The following is a 15,383-nucleotide window of genomic DNA, read 5'->3' as shown; positions in this document are numbered from 1 at the left end:
TGTTAAGATGAAATAGGCAAAAAGTGAACAAACTACATAAATGTTACTCATTTCTTGAATAAAATAGAGAAGATCTAGTAATTTAAAGAAACTAAAAAAGGGGAACAAATTTAATGCTTTTTTTAGGGAAAAAGGTCAAAAGGAGAGATTATGATTTAAAGAATATTTAAAATAAAATTATTCAAATTTTTATTTTAAAAAATAAAATTATTTAGTTTTAAAAAATAAGTTATTCAAAATTTCTTAAATAAACAGATAGAAGGTTAGACAAAACAGTCACAACAACATAGTCAGCAAATATGATTAATAAAAACCCCATGATATCAACTCACTCATATGGCAAGATAGACATTGAAGTTTCTTGCATTTTTACAGCAGACACCAAATGCTTTTCGATGTAAAATTTCAAAGCTCTTTCTTCAGTTGGTGATGTGACTGTGAATATTTAAAGAGTTTTAAAACTATGGGTTGTAGGTTCAAGTCATATTGAAGTAAGTTTGGCCGTGCAACATTTTATGTAAAGGGTGGTATTTCTGAGTCTTGTAAAAATATAAATAGGAAGTTTATTAGTTTGTGCTGTAACGTAAATCTAACAGTAATCACAAGGCATATGAAGCTACCATGTATGATATGCAATAAGTCGCTCATGTTGCATAGGAAGACACCCATGATGTAACACGAAACAGAGCATGAAGCCACAATAAAAGAAACACGGTGGCCCACTCATGCAACAGCCCCTTAATTTCCCATCTTACAAGAACAGACAATATAACCAACCTATTGTCATTATTTCCTGGACCTCGTTTTGGCTTGGATGTTGCAACACAAGTAGAAGATATGCGGCAATTCTAACTTCAATGATTCGCGAGTTATCGACCAATATTCTCAGGATGTTTGTTCGAAGCTGTGAAAATTTAATGTCCAGCTTTTTAATGCATTACTTTTTTTTAATTTTAAAAATAACTTTAAATTTAATGTCTGGTTATTAAGTGCTTTCTTATCAAAGAGCTTAAAAAAATTTTAAATTTAGTGTCTACTTATTTGATACTTTTTTCCAAATACCCCATGCTTATTAGTAACAATGACAAAACTAGCACTCGGATTTATATTAAATAAATGTCGTATTAAAAAATATTAATATAGAGCTTATAGGATTACATGGTCAATATTTTGAAGCTTGATAGTAATAACATAATAGGTGTACACATCCTTCGGCAAGAGAATTACTGGGAATTGCTTTAGATTAGTGAACAAATGATTGTAGCGCCCACGGTGACGTGGTTACAGGGCAATGGGCAAACCCTGGCTTGGATTCCAGGTAACAGCATGCTTCAACCGATACTTATATAGATTTGAGTACCTATCTTTTAGGTATTCAGTTAATTTCTTTTACCTGTGGTTGATCAGCATATGGCATGTCTTTCAATGCTTGCATGCCAGCAAGAGCGACCTCCCTGGATGACCTGGGGTTACGAGCGCAATCCAAAAGGTCGTTGACCCCAACCATAGCTGCTTCTGGTGCAGCAGCTAATGCCTTCATTGCAGCAATCATCATTGGTTCCTTGATTGCAGCTGAAATATAAACGAAGTTAAAATGATAATGCGATTGTCAATTTATCACTTAGATGAGTAAAACAATAACAACAGTGTCAAACTAAGTTTTAAACATAAATAAGTGATATAAGCATGCGCTCAATGTGAAATCACAAGTAAAAAACAAAAATACTTTTTATAACAGTAAAAAACACAAAAAAACACTATTCAAAAAGCAAATAAAAAACAGAAAATCCTTTTTTAAAACAGAAAATCCTTTTTTATTTGCGACCGTAACACGCAAGCGATAAAGTATATGTGAAACACAAAACTCTCACCTGCTTCACCACTTTGAATGCTGCATCGGTTGGCAATATGTGTTCGGAGGTAAGCAACCGTTTCCTGGATAATTCTTTCTTGATCTTGTTGTTCAGAAATCTCCACATGACGAGCCAACACTTTTCCCAAAGTAAGAACTGTTGCTGGGGTTGCTTTAACTCGGCAGATGTTCTAAAATTTGGAAATTATAATTTTTTTAAATCTTGTTAATTTAGTTTTATCTTTTTTCAAATTTTTTACAAATACTTAATCAAGCCAAGAGTGATTGCCCTGTAACTGGAGGAAACCAGATATGAAGCTCGACACTGATACCATTGTGGGTGTGTAAGGTTACAGCAAGAGACTTACTGGTAATTGTTCCAAACCAGTGGTCTCCTACAAATTACATACATCGTAACTCGTAAGCGGGCAAAAGGTGTATGAATCACAACACTTGTAATATACGACTGTTGTTGCTCAGCCACATTAAAATAAATTACCCCTCTACATTTGTTCAATATCTATACACACAGCTTACCAGTGCAGTAGTTAGGATTGTAACATTGGGGTTTGGGATGTAAGTCAAGGCATTCATCACTCCTCGCTCAAATGAAGGGGTCCATGAGCGAATTTCCCTGGGTGATATTATCTGAGCCAAACTATCTTGGCAAGCGGGGTTTGGGTCGCAATCTTCCTGCAAACACCAGTTGGCAGTGGAGCACTCTGTAAGAATTCGAACCCAGATATCTCTGTTGTAACAAGATCATATTATAAGCAACATGGTATAGTGACAGAAACATATTACAAGCAACAAACTTTACATAAACAAATATTTTAAAATACCCTTCTGGTATAAAAGATAAATTTATTGTAGCTAATGTTCTCTATCATATGTAATGCGGTAGGAAACATGACATCACCAATAATATGACATCACCAATAATATGACATCACCAATAATACGACATCCCCAATAATATGACATCACCAATAATATGACATCACCAATATTATGACATCATGAATAAGACATCATAAATGATATGACATCATCAAAAACATAACATTACCCCAAACTATAACACCCTACTTACGTTGCCTTAGTAACCAACTCATCATTCGTGCACGAGGCTCGGATATTGCTCCATAATGATGTCATCTCCTCTTGTGACATCATAGCCACAGATCTAGTTAGTTGTGTGAGTATTGCACCTGTAGATCGGTTGCTAGGCAACATGATGACATCACGAAAGGTCGCGGCGGGGTCAAAGCTCATCAGGACTCCCTTCATTGTCTCGTCCCATTGTTCTTCATATACCAACCAATCTTCACGGTACAACTTCTTGAACTTACGAGCTGCAATAGAGTTCGGGTGATATTTGGAAAATAGAATAGAAAGAAAACATTAAAGTAAAATACACACAAGTTGAAAATCTGGTTTTGACTTACATAAAGTGACTCGATCACTGGAGCTCATTCTGCCATCAGATGTCTGCTTAACGTTCAGTTTGATCCTTACTGGTTTGTTTTCGGCAGAGAACAGATGTCTGTACATTGGCTGTTTGATGTGAAAAACAAAAATGCTTATATTCATGTGCTATTTCAGATCTAACTACAGACATGGGAGTGGCAATCATAAATAAGTCACTCAAGTTACCACCCATTAGAACATAAATGTCCAAACTAACCAAAAGTCATGTTTGCTTATCTACACACTGCAATAGCTTTAGCTGCTTGACTGTGGCATGAGACTGCCAACCATGGTTAATCACTCCTAGTCAAGATAATATTGTGAGCTAGAGGATTAAGCATTATATCCTTTATGTTACTTACTTGGAGGAAACAGTCAGCATCCAATAGTTTTGGGTGAGTTTCGATACATCTTGCTTCAGTGACATGGCGACCTCGTTCAAGTGTGTAATCACATGACTGACTGCCACGGTTGAAAAAGGCTTGGGATTTTTCCATTGACTGAAAGTCATAAAAGAAGTGTTTTAGAATTTTAAATGATTTAAACATTTCCAGAAATTTAAAACTTTTTTGGTATTTAGATTTAAGTTATTTTACATGTATGAGTTACCCAGAGGGGAATGCCTCAAATGCCAGGGCCTTATCACGTGTTACAGTTGGCCTTGAAGATAGTTTAAGTGTTTATACCCTGAATGTGGTTTTAACTTGGATCTATGCTCATATAGTAAATATGGTCGAGTTACACCTTACCCATGTATTATTATATATTAATAGTATATTAAATGTTTGCCACATTAAAACAGACACATGAAAATGCATACCCAGTCAGATAGCCAGTCCACCAAGTTCGGTTTATGGTAAATATTATAGAATGAACCCCATTGTTTCTGTGGAACTTTTAGTTGTGTTAAGTTCCTTTCAACACGAATCCCCCTTCCATATCCTTCCCTGTATGATGTCACAATCCTATCCACTGGACCTTGACCGAAGATGCTGACCTCATCAATCTAAACAGTGATGTCATAATGTTATGTAAGTAACATACATGGTAACTTGTGAGCTGACACTAGGTGTATGAAACAGAAAACCTCTGTTATATAACAAATGTTGTTTTCTGGTGATGAAAGGATTAGGCAAGTTACATACATATTTAGTGAATAAAACATAGATTTTCTGGTCACTTTTAATACAAACATAACAGCTTAATGTATGATGTGATTTACACCTATCACGCTTTGGTTTAAAAACTAGGTAAATTTATAATATTTGTTTCAATAATAACTCACATTTTATTTGTTTTTTAATAACTGTTGCTTTAATGCTAATTCCTCTTTCATTATTGTTGTAATTAATTTTTCGTTAAAGAGATATAGATAAATGTTATTTTTTAAAAGTTTGAAACTTATTCTCACTGTGGTTCGCGTTCTAAGTGGATTCCTTACGCCAACACCAGTGAATTTAAACTGAATGGCCGACAAGATTCCCCTTTTGATGTTTGAGACGTCACTTGGATCCAAGTTGCTCAGGAAGATCTTTCCAATCTGAATATTCAAATGTTTTTAGATTATATACATATTAGTGTGGGGAATACATAGTATGTTTATAAGTAATATGGGGTAAGATGGGATGCAGTAAGCATGTAATATCCCGTGTTGCCTGATACTGTTTTTGACAATTAACAATGTTTTTCTTGGGTCGTGAGGATATGGTTATAGAATTCTGTAAATATGTTTGTTTACTGGAAATTGGAAGGAAAAAAAGATTAAAAACATGTCCCATTTTACTCCGCCCTGTTTATACATGGTAAGGGGTGTCTTTTTATACACCAGATACACATGGTGTGTTCATACACCTCATGCTCACTGTCAAGCTATAACATGGGTGTCTTCTTATACACCAGACACACATGGTGTATTCATACACCTCATGCTCACTGTCAAATTATAACATGGGTGTCTTCTTATACACCAGACACAAATGGTGTATTCGTACACCTCATGATAACTGTCATGTGTAAACATAAGTGTCTTCTTATACATCAGATACACATGAGTATTTTGTGCAAATATTTGACAAGTTGTCAACCAATCAAACAACTATAGAAACCAACACAGGGTATAACTTTACCTCTCCTTGATTGAAGTGAAAGTATATCTCGTTACGCCTGAGTGACTTCTCGGTCGCACGTGACGTCGATGATACCACGTCATAAGCAAGTGAACCGTTGCTTAGCAACCGACCTTCGTAGACATTGCAGTCACTGATCTTCAGTACACCAGTACACGAAGATGGAACCGTGATCACAACGTTGCCGCATCTGTAGATGACGTCATTTGTTATGTAACTGGTGTGGATGACGTCGTGTATTACGCCACAGGTTCGCAGCGTTGGAAAACAAAGAATGACGTCCCAAAAATTGGGATAATTTAACGCCGCTGTCTCTTCTCGTTCAAAGGATATGGTTCAGGGTTGGATGCTTCTAACATTTTTAGCTTTTTATATCGTTTGTAAGGCGCTTTTCGAAAATAAATCCAGCCCAGTGGTCACTAATGAATTTTCCACATTGTCAGTAATACGTTTACCGTGTTATGACAACTGTTACTTTACTTCCGTTTTCTTATAATACTGCAAGGTTCGTCACCGTAAGCGAAGAGATAAAATAAAAGTTATGCTAGTATTTACGTCACATATTAGATCACAGCGTCTCGTAAAGAGTTGTCGTAACAATAAATATGGAGATAAAACATTATAAAAAGTCGTTATGGCGTCATAATAAATGGCGACTTACCGAAGTCGAACGCCGTTGATTGGATTCGATTGATCATTCACATTTTCCACTATTGCGTCATAATCGTAAGTATATTTGTAACCGCGTTCGAAGCTTTGAATATCTAAAAAATAAAATTAAAAAGTATAAGGTTCAAATCTCGGTATGGTGACTTACTAGAATGTAAAACGCTTAGTACCTGGACAATAGGCATAAAGGGAAAAGCCACACCCCAAACTAAACAGGCTTAGCTATAAAAAAATGTTCCACGCAAAATTTTGAAGAAGTGAATGGTTAGCAAAAACAAACGTAAAAAGTGAATAGCAAATGCTTGCGTTGAAGTATTTAGAAATAATTAAAATGATTTGAATATTACTTCGACTTATTTGAATATAAACTTACTTGAGCAGTTGGCAGGTCGTGGTATACGACGAGCTGGTTTATCTGAAACAAGAAATGAAATGTTTAATTAAATACTCTATGTGGTACTGTGGGGTAAGATGGATATCGTTAACAAATAGTGTTCGATATTTAGGTGTTTCATTTCATACAATCGTATAGTCGCTTTAAAGTTAGACCTACAATAAACGTAATGCATTTATCCCATCTTTGTTGCACAAAACATTTTTCGATAAATAAAATTAAATATACATTATATAAGACGTTATAAGAACTCATAGATTAAACAGAAATACAAAATCCATCCGATAAAAGACATGATCGTAACCCTATAATATAAATATAAAACACACTCACTTGCATTGAGTCTTCTAGCTTCAGTAAACGCAAGTAAAAGCAGAGCTGAGAAGATTAAAAACCTCATGATGAAGCTTCGTACTCTTCTGGAATGAAGTAAAATCTCAGCGCGCCTCAATTTATAGCGGAGTTTTGAGTTCGACTTTGAACGGAGACAGAAAGTCGCGACAAATCCGCTGGTCCCGGCTCGGTGCAGCGCAAACTAAGCGATAAACACAGCGCTTTTATTGCTAATAACATCTGCATGTTGCCCCGAAACCTTTGGTCTGTTTAATATAATGTTAAGGTGGACAAGAAACTTTAAAGTTAAAGATTTATATTGCCTCGTTTTTTAGCATAGAATATTTTGGTTATTTTGTGCCTATTTATTTGCTTTATAGTAGGATGGGGAAAGATGAGACACTTCTTTATTCTTTTTCTCGTCCTTTTTGGTAGTAAAACAAAACATTCAAAGTATTATAAAACCGTATTCAGGACTTCCATTGACCATTGTTAATTCATTTGTTTAAAATCAATAAGAATATTTAGATATTAAGTGTTTAAGGTGTCCCGTCTTCCCCCACCATGTTATATTATATTTTAAACAGAATAAATGAACTTCATGCTCACAGTCGGGTTATAACATGCGTGTCCTATTATATACCATACACCGGTGTTTTTATACACCTTATTTTCACTGCAGGTTTATAACATTAGTATGATCTTATACATCAAATGACAGCTAATTACATACGGTATATATACACTCGTCGATATATAACAGACAATACCGTTTTAAAAAGTCGAATAAATAACAAACTTATAGTTTAGCCCAAATTGAGACAACATTTTTTATAAAGCGTGGGATCGAACCCTGAACCCCTAACCATGCCCACATCCGAGTAAAACCGCAATGTGGGCGACGCAGACATATATGCATGTACACACTGTGAACGGGGAGTTCATTCTATACAAGTACTTAGAATGTTTAGCCACAGGTGCCAGCATATATGTCGTCTCTACTTCTGCAGACGTAATGTCGGGATTTTATGCAAGGTATAACATTGCGGTTGCATTGTTACATTATAACGAGCATTGTACACACACAGTGGCGACAATGACGGTTGTTGCAACTGAAAAAATCAACGACGCCTATGACGTAACAAACATTATTCTAGAACACACAATCAACAATGTCCTAGAACATTTTATTGTTATCTTTATTACGTAACAAACGTTTAACTTGACTAACCTTTTTCCTTTCAACACAATAGAGAGAAAACAACAGCAAAAGACAGATTATTTAAGAACTTATTCTCTGGCAAAAATAATGCCAACTTTTCATCTGTCAATCAAATGAATCTTTATTTAATTTGTTGCCAGAAAGCGGTTCGAAAATATATATAATGTCTGATAGCAGCAATACCACAAACCAGAATGCGTATTTCTGATTAAATATATTTTTATTTCAAACTTATTTTATTTAATGTATACAAGCCTACTCCGTTTCCTATAGTTCTTAGTGTTATAAAAAAAACTATGTATTAATCTTATATTCATGGGTTTTACATAAAGTTTAAACAAAGGTAATTTGCCAAGTATGTAGATTTAATTTATTATTATTATGGAATAAATAAAATTATCTGCTGTTCAAATTAACATAAACAACCCAATTGACATTTTCATTAACGTTTCATCAAAAATTGAAATGACATTTTATTTCTCCTGTTAAAGCAATTGAACTACAAAATTTAACAACTTGAACAACTTCCTGATTGCAGTAAAGTGATTTTATTTTCTTATGTTACTCAATCAAATTAACAAAAATTTAATTTGGCATCAATTTTGTGAAAATTCCCACAATTTTAAATTTAGTAAAAGCTCAAAGTCCATTGGGGTGGGTGTTCGGAAAAAATGAAACCAGGTACAAAGTCTACAGACGAGTTGCTGCTTTAGCAGAAAATCTTTTCGATTTGATTTAAAAAGACGTGAACAAATATACTATAGAAATCATATAACCCACATAAACAAGCACGAAACCAAGATCTGTAATTTATCATCACCGCAACAATATATGTCGAGTTTATCGGCCAGCACTTTGTCGTAATAAAGGAAAACTAATCTAAGATATATTGAACCTTATCCCACAAGTGGTGCCACACTGTACATAGGTCACACAGGTTTATTAGTCTTCAAGAAACCACACAAGTCAAGTCTACATCGAGTTCATTCAAAGTAAATATTATTTGAACTTGAGACAAGGTTCGATCTTAAAGTGCTAAAATTTTCTACTTGTTTGCATTTAACGGCTAGAGTTGAGATTTGAACTCAATGTATATGGACAACTTGTGATAATCTAAAGCCGAGTTAATTTGTTGCACTGCATACATAGGTGTATCACTAGGGGTGCTCGAGTGTTTTTTTCATTAAGGATGACATTATATCTACTGAGCACCTTGGTTTTGGGGTTAAAACAGCTTTTGTCCTGCTGTTAGGTGCCTGTACAAACAAGCAGGACCAAAACAGCTTTTTGTCTGTAAATAGCATAAAAGCTGATAAATATCCTCACTCAACTATTCTCATTGATATTGTGACATCACACACTGCATTGTCATGTCTATTGTTCCGCATTAATATATTATGATATCATAAGTGTCATTGTGACATCATCAAGAGGAAGTGACATCATCATTGAACTTTATTTTAAACCGAAGTGAGTTTGGTGTCGTAACGTCGGCAACAATCACTTCTTGTCCATCAACAATGCCAAGATCTGAAGAAACAATGACAACTATGACATCACAATATTTGCTCAGGTGAAAAGGGTCCCAAATAAATATGAGACCCTTTCAATATTTTTTCAATTTTTTTTTACAATGTCAGTTATTAATATTTAAGCTTAAACTAACTGTTGCTTTAACTGATTTCTTCTATCTTGGGTAATGATCGTATGCCAGTAGATTGTTTCATTTAGTATAATAAAATATGGCATTGCTGTTTATTAATAACACAATTTTGTTTGTGTTTTAAACCCGTTACCTTTTAAAGATTTTGAAAGATTGGGGCGTGTAGCGGCCTCTAGTGATGGGATATTCTTCATGTACAAAGTTTTGTTTAAACCCTCGATAGTTGTCGTTAACCCTGGACTCTTCATTTGCCTGCAGTTTAAAACAACCACAAGTTTATGTCATGTATGATGTTTCGCATATTTGCAACTTTTTTAAAAGTTTCACTTGTATGTCCAAGTGAAAGCTTGATATTTATTGGAGCCATAATAGAAAAATATGAGCTACCACAAAAAACAGAAAATATAGGCTAAGATAGAAAAAAACTCTTATAAGGTTAAGATGTGAAATAGAAAACTTAAAACTACCCTATAAATAAACTACTTCATAAAGTTGTTTACCATTCATGGGTATCTGATACATTATATGTTTATTAGGTACATTTGCAGCTCAATCTGTTAGCAAATTGGCTTTCCATTAGATTTATACATTACTCCATTTAATAGTATTTAATCTAAAACATACTTTACAGTGAGTAGTGTGACATGGTTAAAAACCTTTTATTGCATACACCCCAACATTTACACACAACAACTTTAGGACCTTAGCACATTTGTGTCCTATAAATAAGTTAGCAGCACTGCAAGTTCTAAAAAACTCCGATTTTACTATATTGCCAAAACTTTCCATAAAGGTATTGCTAATTAGATTAAGATTAAAAAACGCTAGTTTAAGAATTGGTGATTGTTACTTTTAATACTACTTTGCCATGTTGTCACTTACAATGAGTTGTCTTGACACAAAAAGTCGACAACCTCCCTCAGCAAGGCATCAGGTTTGAAACTTAGGTTCCTTGGTGTGTTGTTGCAGGCCAAACATTGCTCGTTTCTCTCTGCCTCGAATGTGTAAGTGTACACACCATTTGTGTCGTTGAACACCATGTAGTTGTTTAATGGGATGGAACAACTTGAAGGAAAAGTTGGTTTTTGTGTTTGTATTGGACATCTAAGTTAACATGCAAGTTGCAAAAAAAATATATATTTTTTTTTATTTTTTTTATGTTATTTGAAAACTGACATATATCACTACTTATAAATTTGTACCTTTGTAAAAACTTTTCTTTAAAACTCTCCTAATATTAAATATGCTCATCGTATATATAGATACCAGTCTACCACCCATATGTCTGGTACCTGGTAGCAAGCTTAAACACCTCATTGGCGCACGCAGCTGCAATCACTGCATTAGTCGACGCCACCGCTGGTATAATACGTTTAATCACTCCCTGAGTTAAGCGGTAGTTCACTCCCTAAATATAAAAAAAAATGTTTTTTAAAACACTAGGTTCTTTAAAAGGAATTTTTAGCGAAACCTATTTCAAATTTATACCAGTGTGTTTATAAGAAAGTAAATACGATAAAACCTTAACTACTTAACAGAAAAAGTTTTTTTTGTGAGAAAGAAAAACAAAGGAAAAAAAGAAGTAAATGAATGTAACTTACTTTATCTTCACGTGGCTAAAAAACGACAGTCGTTACACGGGTTTGACACCTAGTGCCAGCTTACGAGTTATCAAGTGTGTTACTTTGTAGGTGATTAATTTTTCAGATTTTTTATTATGTATGGCTGATAATTTGGACAACCCACCAATTACCAGAAGTAAAACGCAAGACAGCTGAAAGCTCGTTATAAACAGAGTTAAACAACCTGTATCCCATATTCATCAGCTCTTGTGCTTGCTGCTTTACAAATCCACTTAATATGGTCCGGATCATCTCCGTCTATTGCTATGTCTGAAATATTAATTCATGGGTTATACCTGGACCACAGGATGCATAGGCACCAAATACACCAACCTCCAAATGGTTTTTCCTTCTCCCATTGAAATATCTTGACGTATTCAATACAATGTTCAGGTTGCCTTGGTGTGTGGGCGATTGTACACATCGGGAAGTTAACCTGAGAATAATAAAACTTATGTTTTCAATGTTTTTCAATTACATTTGTAAGGTATGCAGTTTGGTTTATTTCTTTGCAGCACAGGCACATATTTGGGATGAATGACCAACAAAGTTAGTCAGAAAAAAGAAAAAGGCAAAATCACTGAGGCAGAACATAAATGCACATGATTGGGAAGGGCACCACTTAGCTACAATAGCAACTAAAACAATGGTAATTTAACAACATTTTCTACTATTACTGTGTAAGGCCCTACAGTGTGGCACCTTATGGGCCTTGCCATTTAGGCCAAAGTTGGCCCATTACCCCACAACACCTAGTGTGTAATAACCCACTTTAGTGAACACTGGGTCGGAGCAATCTCTATAAACAATCTTGCACAAGGGCACATATGCCTATTAGTATCCAACATTAAAAACAATGTCTACGATTTCAATGCTAGTATCTAATCACTAGGCCACATAGCCTTTCAATGTACTTTATGCAATATAAAAAAAAAACAAGAAAACACATTCTTTTTACCTGAGGTGGGTAGAGATCAAGCGTACAATCCATGCAAGCGTTCATTCCTGGCAAAATCACTCGAGCGTTGCCTTTAAAACCTTCCGTACCTCCGTCCACAAGAGGGATTAGAGAGCTAGGGTCGAGGTTTCCATCCTCGTCATATTCGAGTAAACTTATCTGAGGAAAGTTGGTTTAGATGAATATAATGCAGGGGTGCGGCGTGCGGGGATTATTATGGTTGGTTTGGTCTACTCGATATAAGCAATTTTAGAAGGGTGAGCGAGCATTGGTTGGTGATTTGAAAAAGGTGAAGCGAGAAAAAGGTTAAGAACCACTGGTATAATCTAAAGTAGAAGGTTAACCAGCGATGTTACCTGTAAGCTGGCATGAGGTGTATGAAACAGAATGCCTGTGTTATAACGTCGTTTTCCGACAACGTGCAGAAAAAGCAAGTAACTCTCGATCAACACACACACACATAAAACAAATGCATATTGTACATTATTTTGTTACAAAGCTTATTATGACCTCACCAACATTCCATTGATCCATCTTCTCGCAACAATTGAATCGAGTCCGCAAACAACGATATGGAATTCTAGAAACAAATACTTAATTACAAAGGATTGGTATAAATGAATGTAATGTTCTGTTTTATTTTCTCATACGCCTCTTGCCAGCTTACGTGGTCCTCGTATGTAACTCTGTAGGCAATTGTTTTTTTCTGTATTGCTAAAATTTAAACAACCCATTAGGGACTACGGGTTGGAGTAATTACTGTTAAGTGTCTTTCCCAAGAACACAAATGTCGACAAGGGTAGCAGCAGGAAGCCTTGAATCTATAACCTATTGGTCAGAGGTACACTTGCTAACCACTGTGCTAGGGCTGATTAAATTCATTAAAAACACAATCTGATAAATCAGATTGTAGAAATGTCAAGTATTAAAGTGTGGCTGCTACAGCATGCAACACAATAGTTTTACACTGTGTTGTAGTTATTAAAGAGAGAAAGTAAAAACATGATTTCTATGCTATAAGGCTATTACTCAGCAACTTACGTTTATAAAATGATGAGTCATGGTCTTGTATTCGACAGAAATGACTGAATGTTTTAGTTAAAGGAAGTTAAACCAACTATTACTAAATAAGTTCATATTTTACATCATAAACTAAACTTACAGAATAGATTAGTTACAATGTGCCTTTCATGCATAGCATAGCGGATGCTTTTAATTTGATACTAAAGAAACAATCTGTTTGTGTGGATCGAAACAAAAGTCCAGTAAGAAAAGCTAAAATATTTAGTATAGGAAGACGGGAGGTTTAAATGACTTATATTGTTAGCTCCTTCAATGTTGTATACAGACATATATGCAACAGCCAGTGAGGTTCAGGGCCCCTTATTTAAAAAAAATAGAATGAAAACATAAAAATTTAAGAAATAAAATGCGCCAGTAACTGTAACTGTATGGAATATTATTGTAAAGGATACGGAACACATTTCGTTCCTTTCACACGCTTGTTGATGAAAGAAGCAGCAACTTCAGCTTTTGGTTTACCAATGTCACATTGTCTGGAATAAAAACAAAGGGACAGGTAACATAATCAATAAGTATGTAACAACACACAAGACTAAGTGAATTCTACATTATATGGGTAAGGCCCCACAACATGGCATGTTATTGGACCTAGGATTTACCACAGAGTTGGTCAATTACTTCAATACTCAGGATATCATAACCCTTTAGTGACCACTAGATTGGAGCAATGTCTGTGCACAAAGACGCATACACCTATCAGTGTCAAGTATATTTAGACACTTAACGGCAATTGCTCCAACCCATTGGTCACTAATGGATAGTCCAATGACAGAAATAAAAAAATCAAAATAATCCTTGACCAAGTAACATACGTGGTAACTCGTAAGCCATAAGGTAAATAAAACAGAACACCAGTGTTATAATTGTTTTCCAGCCAATAGGGATAAAAAGTTTGTTTATTCATTCAACCGGTTATGATACTAGTGTCCTACCACTGAAACTGCAGCGAAAAAAAAAAAAGCCATGTGACCTGGGTTTTAAGCTGGAGTTGGCCTATTACCACAATAAACTTACCTGAAAAGAAATTGTCGGTTTAAGTTTGAAAGATCAATGGTGTCCATATCAATGACATGAATATGACGCAACCCCATCAGTGAAAGATCCTTAAGTAACTCACATCCCAACCCCCCCGCTCCAACCACCAACACTTTACATGAGTTTAACATGAAATCAAGAATCTGTTGAATTAAACAAGTTTATTTGGCAATGGCGAGCATTTCTTTCCCACGTTAACTGCTAAAACAAACAACCACCAACCCTAGCACTTTCTACCAGCCGAATCTATAACATACCAGAGAACTCTTTTAGTGCTTTTTTTATCAGATAGATTGGAAAGAGTAGTTACATAAATGTTTTTACTCAGGGCAATTTCAGTAATATGGCAGATGGAAAGATTTAGACATAGGCTGCTAGTAAGAAGTATTGTAAAGCCTTTTAATCAATATGTATGCAAAAGTGTCCAAAAACATATATATAAAATGTTCTGCTGTTTCAACATTGTTCTACAGAGATAAGTGTGGAAAACAGACGATTTTATTATATCAATAGTGTTTTTAAAACTATGTAACATTACAGAATAAGATGGTGGGTAAAGTTTAGAATTAGTGGGGCTAAGTGATTTTGTTAACATTAAAACTTACGTCTGGACTCGGTTCAAAATCCGGGTGAACGAAAGGTCCATTTCGTTCTAGAATCTTCTGTAGATGATTCCATCTTCCTGACCATCTTGCCCCATCATCGCAATCGTCCACTTCCATTATTTTAGAGCGAAAAAACTTTGAAAATGTTCTTAAATTTGAAAAATGTGAAAACTACGGAGGGGAATACCCGACCGCATATGTCCAATAGATATCATAAAAAATGTATTTATTTTCTCTAGGTTAGGAAGTTAAAAATCTAAAAAACATTCATATTAAACATTTAGTCATGTATTTATTTGAACAAAATCCGACTAGGAAAACAATCAAAGTATAAAAATATTTTTATCTTTA

At 34.9% G+C, this 15,383-nt stretch overlaps 2 protein-coding genes across 3 annotated transcripts in view; both read right to left on the bottom strand.

The window, feature by feature from the left end:
- Positions 1-7,091, bottom strand: part of LOC149743504 (uncharacterized) — a 31,197-nt gene extending 24,106 nt beyond the window's left edge. For both annotated transcript variants that reach the window (XM_089885121.1, XM_089885130.1), the window contains exons 1-14: positions 6,845-7,091; positions 6,491-6,532; positions 6,110-6,212; positions 5,449-5,638; positions 4,734-4,862; positions 4,143-4,328; positions 3,685-3,822; positions 3,301-3,409; positions 2,946-3,207; positions 2,390-2,600; positions 1,872-2,043; positions 1,394-1,572; positions 778-904; positions 333-435 (exon numbers count right to left, since the gene is read on the bottom strand). In XM_089885121.1, the coding sequence (XP_089741247.1) occupies positions 333-435; positions 778-904; positions 1,394-1,572; positions 1,872-2,043; positions 2,390-2,600; positions 2,946-3,207; positions 3,301-3,409; positions 3,685-3,822; positions 4,143-4,328; positions 4,734-4,862; positions 5,449-5,638; positions 6,110-6,212; positions 6,491-6,532; positions 6,845-6,911 (2,018 nt within the window). In that variant the 5' untranslated portion in view covers positions 6,912-7,091. The remainder of the gene's footprint in view (positions 1-332; positions 436-777; positions 905-1,393; positions 1,573-1,871; positions 2,044-2,389; positions 2,601-2,945; positions 3,208-3,300; positions 3,410-3,684; positions 3,823-4,142; positions 4,329-4,733; positions 4,863-5,448; positions 5,639-6,109; positions 6,213-6,490; positions 6,533-6,844) is intronic.
- A 1,764-nt stretch (positions 7,092-8,855) lies between these two features.
- LOC149743503 (NEDD8-activating enzyme E1 catalytic subunit-like) lies at positions 8,856-15,239 on the bottom strand. Its single transcript, XM_089885338.1, has 12 exons — positions 15,033-15,239; positions 14,407-14,570; positions 13,785-13,865; positions 13,351-13,394; positions 12,825-12,889; positions 12,310-12,468; positions 11,685-11,787; positions 11,536-11,621; positions 11,022-11,137; positions 10,612-10,794; positions 9,863-9,981; positions 8,856-9,596 (listed from the first exon to the last, which is right to left on the bottom strand). Exons 1-12 carry the CDS (start codon positions 15,147-15,149, stop codon positions 9,493-9,495), a joined length of 1,341 nt encoding a protein of 446 aa, XP_089741464.1. The 5' UTR covers positions 15,150-15,239; the 3' UTR covers positions 8,856-9,492.
- Positions 15,240-15,383: the final 144 nt, after the last annotated feature.

This window comes from Ciona robusta, chromosome 1 (assembly GCF_009617815.1).
Source record: "Ciona robusta chromosome 1, ASM961781v2".
Taxonomy (NCBI): Eukaryota; Metazoa; Chordata; class Ascidiacea; order Phlebobranchia; family Cionidae; genus Ciona; species Ciona robusta.
This window is presented reverse-complemented; position numbering and strand designations above follow the sequence as displayed.